General features: G+C 41.6%; 1 protein-coding gene across 1 annotated transcript; it reads right to left on the reverse strand.

The window, feature by feature from the left end:
• Positions 1–1,605: 1,605 nt before the first annotated feature.
• On the reverse strand, positions 1,606–2,374 carry LOC147889008 (dirigent protein 22-like). The gene has a single exon (XM_087392966.1). The coding sequence runs from the start codon at positions 2,371–2,373 to the stop codon at positions 1,810–1,812; it is 564 nt and encodes a 187-aa protein (XP_087249092.1). The 5' UTR covers position 2,374; the 3' UTR covers positions 1,606–1,809.
• Positions 2,375–12,703: the final 10,329 nt, after the last annotated feature.

Genomic DNA, 12,703 nt, shown 5'->3' on the forward strand with positions numbered 1-12,703 from the left:
AATGCTTGTAGCGGAAGAAAAATCTATGAACTGAGTATTTCTATTGTAAGCATTATTCCAAACTTTGTCTATAATCTCAGTGACTATAATAAACATCTTTGGAGGGGATACTTTTACCAAAGACAGAGCTAAGAATGACAAGGAATGTCTTAAGAAAGGACTCTCAACGTGGCATCTTGCCCTATGCAAATGGTTCAGATTTGGGAAAAGCCTACAGGATATGGCAGAACTCCATGATTTCCTTGGGATAGAATATGGAGAGATGACACAGGGATCACACTTTCTTAGGAAAAGTACACTCAAAAGGTACTTAAGCAGTTTCATTTACATGACTGCAAGCCACTCCCTACTTCTATCAAATGCAATATTAAGTTGTCACCACTTGACACTTCTCCAGCTTTAGATCCTCTATAGTATAGACAATTAATTGGAAGCTTGATCTATTTGACTATCACCAAGACAGACATATCATATGTAGTTGGTGTGCTCAGCTAGTTCATGCAGAATCCCAAGAAGACTCATGTCCTTGCAGCAAAGAGAGTACCTAGATACCTTCATGGTACATGGAATCATGGACTACAGTATGCCAGGTCATCCGACTTACACTAGCTTTTAATAGGGGTAAATATCGTTTTCCAAGCATAATCTCATGCATTCTAACTTGCTATTGTCTACTAATTTTGTTGATGCTTCATAGCCTATATTTTGCTACTATCTTATACTTTCACCTTTTCCTCCTGTTTTAGTAGTGACAATCCTATTTTTCTAATAAGGGACCATTCCCTCATATTACAATTCTTTCGAAGCATATACTAGCTACGATATTGTACATTTATTCTCAATTTATATTGCCTTGTTCTAAATCGAGAAAATAATTACTCTTGTATCTTGTGATAGGCTTGATAGGTCACGAAGAACACATTCATTATGGGGAGAGAATGCCTACCCAACTTAGTTAATTAAGGAATTAGTTATTTTCCATTAGATCCATTTTTGGCTTTCTTTTTCACAAAAAGAACAAGGTGAATGATACATATCTATCATTCATCAGGCCTGCCTATGGGTGAGTGAAATGCTTAAGAGGAAGCATAAAATTAGAGGCATGAAAAGGAAAGAGTGTACAAAGAGTAGTCAATGCAAATGGTCCAATAGTCAACAAGATGAATTTCATTGTGTGTGTGTGTGAGAGAGAGAGAGGGGGGGGGGGGGCTTGCCTAGAGAGAAGAAGAAGGAGAAGAGAGAGAGAGAGAGAGGATGAATTTCATTGTGTGTGTGTGTGAGAGAGAGAGAGGGGGGGGGGGCTTGCCTAGAGAGAAGAAGAAGGAGAAGAGAGAGAGAGAGAGAGAGAGAGGGAGAGAGAGAGAAGGGGTAGGGACTTGCACAGAGAGAGAGAGAGGGGACTAAGTCACTAAATGCATGCATTAAAGCCTCTTACAAGGAGCATACTTGGACCAATCACCTTTGTACCAAAGTCATAAATACCACCTGCCAAAGTTACTAGCAACCAATAAGAAATTATCACGCCAACAAATAGAAATAATCAGGATTTTTAGCTTTGCAAAACTGGAACCGTTGCTAAGGGTACCCAGAGGGCAGGCCAAAAAGGCGAGTGCAAGAGAGACTTTATTTGCTTGAAGTGATACAAGAGGAGATGGATGCAATGCCGCTACAGCATGACTACTAATGTTCCGTAGGATTGTCTGATATCCCGTGGTGAGATCAACTTAGAATTTAGAGGCGCTGAGAATCTCGAATACCCTCTGCCAGATCGTGTTGCAGTGGCCTCAACACAAGGAGAAATAGGGAGGCTTAGAATCTATATTCGAGAACGTAGTGGAACCATGAGACAGTTTGGCTGTCGACAGTCGCAGTGGAGACGAGCGTTTGTGTCGCGACTCCGCGGGCGTACGCGAAGTCACCCGTGCCACCCACAATGGGAGCATACTTGACAGCATCCGTGGCAATATCTACGCCCACCAGACTAAGGGAGCCATTGTAGTCCGGGGTGGCGATAGTGAAGGTCTGTACGAGGAAGAGAGTGAGGATATCCTTTCCAACGTCGCCATACCATCCCTGAACGCGGCCCACCTGCGTGGAGTTGAGAGAAGCATTGGAGGTGAGGGGGTTATCGAAGGTATGGATGATGCCAAAGGAATAATTCTGGGCCTGGACGGGTTGGGCGGACTGGATGGCAGTAAAGGGGGCGGGATTGTTGAGATACGTGTTATTCTGCACGGCGATGTACATGTAGAACTCAAGGGAATGGAGTTCGGGGTGACTCTGGGCAGCGGCCAAGAGGTGATGAGGCGGGCTGAGGAGGGTTGAAAGGGCGAGGGTGAGCCCGAGGATGAAGGCAATGCTGGAGTTGGCCATGAAGAGCTGGTATAGGGAGCACCGAGTTGCAGAATAAGAGGGTGGAGCTGTGTTCGTTACGTTGGTTGTGAAAGCCTGCTGTCCTTCCTTTTTGTAGCAAGCAGCTTCAACTTTCAACCTTGAATCTTTCCACGCAGGTCGTTTCTCAATTTACGCATACTAACATGTCTAGCTGCTTACACACGCACATTAGCCTTAATGTCAAAGGGTTTCTCCACCTTAGACTGTGACTCAAAAAAAGTTCCTGCTGCTTACACACGTCTACATTGACTCCTGCTGCTTACACACGCACATTAGCCTTAATGTCAAAGGGTGATGGAAAAATAAAGGGAGACAAGATGAAAGGATCGGACAAAGAAAAGAGTGTAAAAGAAAAGAGAGAAGGATTGCACAAAGCGAGACAATATATGAATATGTCGCCCCTTTGATTAAAAGATATAAGAGAGAAGATACAAAGACGAAAGGCAACAAAGTTAGAACATCTTATCTGCTTAATTACCATTTCATGGTTGAGATAACATGGCAAAAATTTAGTTGGTCTTCTAAGGGGGAGTATTCTCGGTCTTTATTGCGTAGTCTACATATATGTGTAACAAATTATTATCCTTGTTACATGATTCTTTGCAACAAAAGGGGAAAATGATTTGGAATGTTGATGGAGGGAGATACAAGCTAAAGTACACACCAAATAAAAATCTTCTACAACTGGGATTGAAATCAAACTCTTGAATGATTGTTGAAAAGATATAACAAAAGCATATGCTATTTACGACCACATGTGTGTAGCAGGAGACAACAGTGTGGGATTTGATTTTTTGTTTTCATTATTTATGCTTTATTAGAGTCTCTGTGGGGGCAGTACCTCCAATCTTGGACCTCTTCACAAGGTCCCAAGGCCTTAACCACATTGGTGTGAAGCATGATATCTTGACTCTTAAGTTCAATCCAATCGAATTTAGCTATGTACATAGGACAAAACTAGTCATGGTTCATGTTCATGTACTCCTATTTGAAAATCCCTAATGGTATAGCACGAGCATTTGTATCATACTTTATCTTTGCGAGCACAAGGTGTGTACCAATTGTTGTGACTTTAATCATTATCATAGCCATTGTTCATTGAGGTTTAATGTTAGGTGAATAACAAAATCTGAGAATTGACCTTGAAAAATAAAGGTGGTATGCAATTTTCAACCTATAAATAAGAAGGTAAATATTTTGAGAATTGACCTTCAAAATTAAAGAGGTAGGGTTTTTAATTAGGGATACAAATTTTGACCGATAAATAAGAACATAAATATTTGTTTAATGTGTTATTCCAAAGTGTTAAGGCATTTTAATTGCATATAAAATGCTTGCAATATTTTAATACTAGTATAAGAAACTAGGTTGAATAGGCCTATAAGGTATTGATTTAGGCTTGGAATTCAAACTAGGTACTAGATGATTGTGGACACTTCCAAAAATCATAATGATTTAGAATAATAGCCCACCCTTGAGACTACTACGTCTACTGTAATGGTGCAACAAATTAGGCTCAGCTACCTTATAAAAATCTAATTCTACAATGAAGGTAAAAATTTGAGATTTGTGTAGATCGATTCTTTTTTGCATAGTGACATTACCTAAGGTACCTTGTTCACATAGTGAGCACTATGATGATGCTTTTGGTTGAGGTCTTTAAGCTTTATACAATCCTTACAGTGGGTGAGGGGCCCGGTTTCGCTTACTAGTTTTGCGTTTTTGAGCTTCTTATTGTGTGGAAAGATTTGTTGAATTTTTCAAAGATTGAAATCTTTCATGGGGATATTTTTTGTTTGTTGTGAAAAAATGTTTTTGGTGAACATTTTTCATGATCTACAAAATCTCCATGGCTCCTCCATGGGTGGTTCTCCCTCCACTCCTCTCATAGTCATCATATTAATTAATAGGCCCCCAAATTCAATTTGAATTCAATTTGGGGTTCCCTCTGAGGGAGGTGCCTCCCGAATTCACCTTCCTTCCATCTTGTGGACCATGGTGAAGAGACACCTAAGACTTGGGCTACAATCAAAGGAATTAATCAACCTTCTCAATACGCTAGAAGTAACATTGTTTGTTCAGGAAGACTAGCTTGTCTGCTAGCATACAACAATTCATAATTCTTTAGAAGTGACAACATTTCTCGGAACGAGAACTTCTCGAACCTTGAATGATCCATGACCACGTACATGTTTCAAATCTCTATGATTAGATTTTTTAAAACTGCCATACTCATGCTCTTGTAGCTGAGGATGACATGTGTAAATAATTATAGGGACGAGGATTAGGATTATTCAAATCTGCATGGGTTTTCCAAAACTGTCATACTCCTCCTCTCATGCGTGTGGAGGGTCCAGCTCCTATGGTGCAGATGAGGAAGAAGCTGGTGAAGAAATGCCAGCATGTGTAAGCCACATTGGCATTCACATTCCACGTCTTCAGATATTAACATAATCAATTTTTAAGTTGTAATTTGAACGTTCGAACGTTCAAAGGATACAGCGACAGGGGAGAAATTTCAGAAATTGAGAAGGTTCACTTGAATCACTCTCTGTGACGCAGACTGAAAGGAACAGGATCCGTAGAACTCCAAAATCACCTTCATCCAGCTTGGGCTCTCGCCCTTGCAAAGCTCTTCTTAGCCCCCTTAACCTGGTGTCCACAGACAAGAGACCGACTATCTCGAGCTTTTCGTGTGCATCACCGTGCGAAACAACAGTTTACATCTAGACAACGCCGCACCGTTCACTTCCATCCAGTCCACCCAGCCCGTCCAGAGTTCCCAGAGCGATTCCTTCGGAATCATCCATCCTTCGATAATCCCCTTATTTCGAACGCGTCCACGGACTACAATGGTTCCTCTTATCTGCTGGGATCATTGTGGCCGACGGCACCGGTGATGGGGTGGAATTGTAAATTAACGCTTGCTACTGCTGACGGCCGAACTGCCTCCCGGTTCCAATACCATATATACTAGCCTCTCTCGAATTGAATCTTGTTTTTATGGGCTTATTACACGTAGCATTGACGATATGCAGCGGTGTGATTGCTCTACTTGAGGCAATGAATGTAAGCCCGTAAATATATGACGACCCATGAACCTATAAGGAATCTCAAGCTTCTCCTTATTGTTTTGCAAATAATCCCTCAAATTGTCATATCGTTAAGCATCACTCGGCAACAAGAGTGCTCAGAGAATTCATAAGTCACATTTCTCATGCGCTGGGCATGTGTCTCAGCTATCGGTGGTGGTCGCTCATCCATTGTGATGTGTTTTAGATGCTAAGTTTTTTGCATTCGTATTTTATGTGTATCATTGTTCTTGTTATTATCTCTAGATGTGTATGACCATAGGTGACCATCTCTCTCTCATTAAGTTTGTGAAAATATTTCATGTCTTCTAGAGTAAGCGGTCTCATTGATGGAACATATAACGGACTCATTTTTATCCTCCATGGTAAGGAGTTAAGTATAGATTTATTGAATTTGAAATTCATTTTTGCAATGAGTAGACCTCTCCCCTAATTGAAATCAAGGCGAGAGCATACAGACTATAAATATGGTAGCTTAAAATAAGCAATGTATAGAGATGATGGTCACTACTAGAAGAAGATTAAAAATTATTATTATCACTTTGAATCCGATTTTAAAGTTTTCAAAATTGGAATATGTAAATCTTATTATGATACCATGGATCACCTTCTTTCTAGTCTTGACTTTACTAGGAATGAGTTTTATGATTAACTTTAAGTGATTGTGTTTTGCACATATAGATTGGGTTACTCACTTCACATGTATGTTTACTTGCCAATTCACTATATCAGACTCTACATGGCCCATCTGGTTTTGCACATATTCTAGCATATTTTGGGATGCACTCATGTATACTTATAAACACTATGGCATGATGAGGTTAGTACTGGGATTTTTTTAGTACGTTTTCTTAAAGAAAAGAATATGTTTAAAAATACATTTTTTACAATCAGTCAACGTGTGCACTGATTGACCGGCTACATACCGACATGTAAATCCCAACACTAATTGGTATTCTCCCAAAAATACAGACGAGTGTTGGGATTTACTGGTCGATGAAAAGAAACCGGTGGTGAATCACCACACCAACTGGTATACAACAAACCAATCAATTAAATAAGAAATCGGTCGGTATATTCAAGAAAATACCGGTCAGCATAGTGAAACACTGATTGGTGTACACGAATCAAACACGTGGCATGCATGCATTGGCCCTAAAAATCGACCGGTGTGTAAACATACCGGCCGGTATATCGAGTTAGATTCTATAAAAGGCCGCCTTCACGTTATTGTTTTCCATAGTTCATCGCAATTCACCGGAATTTTCTGCATCTTCACTGTTTTTCGCTTCTCCTTCAGGCTTTTGGTGAGCTTTTGACCTCACTATTGTTCTCAATCACAACAATACAAAGCAACTATAGACGCGCTTGATAGACACGCAAAATAACGGGCACGTCTATAGGCGTTGCTTTAGTAGAGGAATTACGGGCGCGTCTAAAAGCTCTTCTATTTGCGCATAAATTAATGCGTATACTCGCGCGTCTAAACTGAGAAAATATGGACCCGTCTAACATCGCATTTATCAGTGCGTCTATTTGCACGTATATTAGCACGTTTATTTGCACGTTTACGCTGAGAATCAGACGCACATTTAGACACGTAGATAGACGCAAACCAGAGGATACAGAAAGTGAGATTTTGGTGTACATCATTGCTTTCCAAACATTGCCCATGATTACCAAAGCACATAATTTTTTGCAAGCCCACATATACAAGAATTAAGTGAGATGAGGAGAATGAGACAATATGTAAAATAGTTTTGCCAATATCAATTATGGGGCTACGGTTCAATCTCATCCTCAATGAGATCAACCCTCGCCAAACTATCTACTTCAAAATCCAAACAAGTGTTTAGATCTACAAATACATTCAACCCACTACTACTTGTGCCACTCATGTGCTCATCGAAATCAGCATCTTGAATGGTAGGCTCGTCCTCACGGGTAATGGCCTCAATATCTGTATCTCTTATCTCATGATCATCCTCCTCTCTCGTATCACGGTCATCATCACGTCCATGGCCATGATCATCCTTCATACGCTCCATATTAGTAAATGTACTATACATCACTTTGGAACGTGGCATAATAGGTATGACAGCCACCATCTATTATTATCCACCATTGGTTGATAGATAACCTAATTCAAACACAAATAAAATCATGCTATTTTTCTTCCATCAAATATTTAAAAGCGAGTATTTTTATATGTGTGCACAGTACCTGTTCACATTGTTGCGGTAGTACTAGTGTGTCCTTCCTACTTTGCCAAAACTTTGTGGAGTCAATAGTTACAAAGCCACTTGCATGGCGTTTGATTGTTGCATTAGGGCCTCTTTCCACCACGTCCTTAAACCACTTTACATCCAAAACATACACAAAGAAGCGTCAAAATTCAAGCATAATAATATTTTGGATTATGCCACAATAATCATCCATGGCTCCATTGGCTCCCTCAAAGCTAGCAATGACGCCGCAATCTTATTTCTTTCTCTTATCATCAATCTGTTGTGTTCGAAAATGCTTGCCCTCACACTATATAGCATTGAACATAGTGCACTACACTAAGAAAAAATCAATTAAATAAGCAATCTAAATTATTAAAAGCTCCCAACTTATGCATAACATTCTATATACCGACCTTGCTCATGCATCCCCTAGCATACTCCCATTCTTCCATTGTGATATGCATCCCCTCATCTTTCTCTACTTTCTCCATTTCATCAAGTAGCCAATCCACATGAATATCCTTTGGAAGTGCTCTTAGATATTGAGGGTATGGCACACGAGATCCATGGTGTGTACGAAAGAGGGCCCTTTCTTCTTGTCTTCTTGCCTTTACATCCTCGTATCTTGTCACCCATCTTTTCATCACATCACTATTAAGCACGCAAAAGAGGTTGATACTATTATGCATCTCCGTGTCTATTACTTTGTTACGTCCTTTACCTTGAGGCACAATAGAGGTCATCCATAGGTCTTCATCATCTCTCCATAGTCATGGGAGAGAGCTATCCACATCAACAAGAAACTCAGAAATATATACAAGTGACTCTTGTACCAACCAACCCTCGGCCATGCTACCTTCGGGTCTTGCATTTTGTCTCACGAAGCCCTTCAAGGTCTTCATGAAGTGCTCCAGGAAGAACAACCATCGTGCATGTATAGTACCGCATATAGCAATCTCATCCACGAAATGCACTATGAGATGTAGTTGGCTTGTGAGAATAGAACGTGGAAATGTCTCCTCCACTAAACAAACTGCCTCCACTGATAGAACTCGAGCATTCTCAAGCATGGTGGGATCTATTTCCTTTGAGCTCACATACCTAGAAATGAAAAAGTACAGCATATTAGCAATATGCATTCAAACTTGCACAGAGCGTTGATACACATCATATTTTGTATCATGTAAAGTACCTCACAAGCTCGCCCATCTTGTAAATACAATCTTTCACGTCCTTCGATGCACTACATGAAATGCTAGTAGGTAGTATGAACTGAACCCACAAGGAGGTGGTTGATTAGTTGCTTATAACTATTCACGCACAAATTTGAAAGGAAAAAGATATTATGCACATAAAATACTTACTTGGAGCATCTTGTGCCAATCATGAGATCTCCATGAGATTTCAAGCCATATAATTGCTCTACACCTCTTTTCTTGCTCTTTGTAGAGGCTCCCTTCAAACACCTCATGCATCCAGTGGGAGTACGAATTGTAGTAATAGCGCGCTTCACCATCGCCATCTCTAGCTTTGATAACATCCACGGTGCACGAGGTAAAAAAACATGCCCATTTGGTCTCTCTTGTGGCCAAGCTTCACGCATCCTCCCTATGGTACGTAAATCCTCCCTTATGCCTGCGGAATCTTGTGTCCCATTCAAATGCTCCCAAATGGTAGATGCCACATTCTTGAAGATATGCATGGGATCAAGCAGGTGATTGATCTTGAGGTGGGACCAATATGGTAAACGATAAAAGATGGAGTATCTAAACAAAATAAAGTGTTAGCGGGCAATCTTTATTTCCAGCCAATATAGCACACAATAGTTACAAACCCTTACCGGCTCATGCCAAGTGGTGGAGGAGTCGTGGAACCATCCCAAATTCTCATCCAATATCCCGCGGTGAGTGATTGTGGGAGGACTTCATTCCAAGGGGCAACATATCTAGGATGATCAGGTGGGAGAAATCGATGGTGATTCTCATAGATGACCTTATTCAATGCGTCTGCCCGTGAGGCAACTAGCGAAGGACGACAAACAGGACATGCATGGTAACCCGATGTAGTGAGACCTGAACAATAGACGCAATTAAGAGTGGAAGGTGGGTTTAGGGTGCCACATCCTTTGCCTATTCATAATTAGAAATGCAATGCTTACCTAAACACTCGCCATAGCCTGGGAAGTCATGCATCATCCACATCAAGACTGCTTTGCAGTTGAAGTCTCGTGACGAGGGAGGCCTGCTCACATCATGCACCTCGATACCTCTCCAAAGTATCTCTAGCTCGTCAATCAAAGGCTCCAAATAAACATCAGGGTTTTTGACTTTATGTTTCCCTGGAATTAGAAGGGACAGCATAACATGTCCTTTCTTAATAGCCATAGAGGGTGGAAGATTGTAATTCACCAATACCACTGGCCATACATTGTAAGACGTGCTTTTGAGACCAAATGGGTTCACACTGTCCATACCCAATCCAAGTCTCAAGCTCCTAGGTTCTTCCTTGAAGCTTGGCCATGTGTCTTCAATATGCTTCCACGCAGGAAAGTCCGCGGGAGTTCTCCACTTGCCATCAGCTGATCGATGGGAGGAATGCCATGACATGAGCTCTGCAATAGCTTTGCACTTGAACATATGTTGGATGCAAGGGATTATGGGAAAATGTCGCAATACCTTACGAGGCACGTCCAAGGTTTTGAGATCTGCTCTATATCTTGCCTCTCCACAAGTAGGACACTCTCTTGCATCCTTATGTAGTCCACGAAACAAAACGCAATCGTTGACACATGCATGGATGCGCTTGTAATCTAATCCCTCAAGAGAGGTCCTCGAGAGGTCACATGTTGCCTTGCCATATCTCTTGAGGTCGGTAGTTTATTCTCCCTTAGAAGCATTTTACACAGTAGCCTACACGTGAAGACCATAAATAAGGAAAAGCATTCGAGTAATTGACCCATTAGCATAATTCACCATGTTTGCAAAATAGACTTTAAAGCTTACTTGAGTAATGCATTCAAACTTGCATTGCTCCATCCATAGATGGTTTGCAAGTTTAGTAACTCAAGGGAGGCACGTAGAACAGAGAATGTGCACCCCTCAAACAGTGGATTCGATGCTACAGTAAAAAGATCATCCAGCTCCATGCTATCATCCCTCCCTTGATGGACATATAAATCCCGCACCATATCATCAAACACCTCCTCCTCCACGGCTTCATGAGGTAATGGCAGAGGTAATGGCGGAGGGCTACTATCACCATCACTCCATGCATCCGTAACGGTCCCTCCTGAAGATCCCATCTCATATCGCCGACACTTCACCTCCTCACGACGAGCATAGGGCAACATATGCAGATGTGGCACTGCATCCTGTATCAAATAAAAACGGGATCATAACTCAAACATATGAACACCCATAGGTATCTCAATCAACCTTAACTTACAAACCCTTACTCTGTTTACGGTCACATCCCATTCTCCATACTTTGAGATATGATTGAGTGTAATCCTGAATGCACGATACATGTTTCCTCGACATCGATCACACAAACATTTGATTTTTTACTCTAACCACATTTCGCGATGGTGGATACAGAGGGTTTCATCCTCACTGGAGCTACTTGTTGAAGATGAAGATATCCTACAAACAAACAACCCACCAAATTTGCTTTCTTCAAATGTTTAATTTAAACTCTATGGCGCGTCTAAAATCGCATCTAAAGGCACGTCTAAAGGCGCGTCTACTCTGTGTATTTAGACGCGCCTATAGACGTGCTATTAGACGCGATTATAAACGTGGCTTTTAAACCTGCTTTTAGCGTGCTCGCTTTGCTTTTCTTCACATTACTTATACTTCGCGTGGCTTGCTTCCTTCCTTATTAGCAGATCCACAGTTTCGATGCTTAAGAGGAAGGCTCCCATACTTACTTCCAAGCTTACACTTAAGAGGAAGGCACCCACACTTACTTCTAAGCTTAAAGGAGAGGAGGAAGAACAAGGAGGAGAAGCAACTTTGAAAAAGAAGAAGAACCTTCCATACCTCTATCCAAGTAAGTCCTTTTGCAGTTGATCTTGTTTGGAAGTTTGCTCTCTTTAGATTTGTACTTTCTCGTATCCAAGAAGCACATGATCTGGGTATCAGTGTCACGTTTGTGTGTCGGGCACAATGTCCTTTTCTACTTTTTAGAAATCTCATCTGTCGGAGCACGTGTATAGGCACGTCTTAGAGCATGTCTAAAAGCGCATCTACAGACGTGTCTAAATGTGCGTCTAGCCTATTTGCAGACACTGTTAGATGCTCTGTTAGATGCTCTATTAGACGCTCTATTAGACGCTCTATTAGATGCGTCTATAGATGCACTGATAGATTTTTTCCTTTTTTCCAGTTCAACATGTGGCTAGGAAGTGCTTCCAACTCACCTGATCCCCGGGAATCTATTTGGAAGGACTTATATAACCTTTTAGGGCACCCTCCTAGTCCTGCGGAGTTATACAGGTATATGACGGGTACTCTATACACTCCCCAGGAGTCGGCACTACAGACTCCAAACCACCCCACACCGCCTGAGATCACCCCAGCGGAGTCAGCACAGCTGTCTTATGCCCCTTCTTATGCCCCTTCCCCCATACTGTCTTATGCCCCTTCCCCCATGCCGTCTTATGTCCCTTCTGCCATCCTGTCTTATTCTCCTTCCCCCATGCCGTCAGGGTAGCAGGCGTAGTAGCAGGGAGAGTGATGGGGGATGCATGGCACAGTGCATTCGGAGGGGTGGCGGTGGGGACGTTGATGATTCAGATGATTTAGACGTGCCTCCAGGTGATGGTACGATTTATTATGACATCACTCAGACAGGAGGCATCTTGATGGATGCACGGGGGAAGGACATCATGGCCTTCATGTGCTCTGTAATTGCTAACAATTACAGAGATTGCTTTATCCACTACAAAGACCAGCCAAAGAGGTTGGCTGAATGAGTCCATTTGGAAAT

The sequence above is a fragment of the Dipteris shenzhenensis genome, chromosome 21 (genome assembly GCF_047967505.1).
Source record: "Dipteris shenzhenensis isolate YYH24624 ecotype China chromosome 21, Dip_SZ_1.0, whole genome shotgun sequence".
Taxonomy (NCBI): Eukaryota; Viridiplantae; Streptophyta; class Polypodiopsida; order Gleicheniales; family Dipteridaceae; genus Dipteris; species Dipteris shenzhenensis.

Bases quoted from the DNA above. Each gene is read 5' to 3' on its own strand.
- LOC147889008 (XM_087392966.1), bottom strand. From the start codon at position 2,373: ATGGCCAACTCCAGCATTGCCTTCATCCTCGGGCTCACCCTCGCCCTT.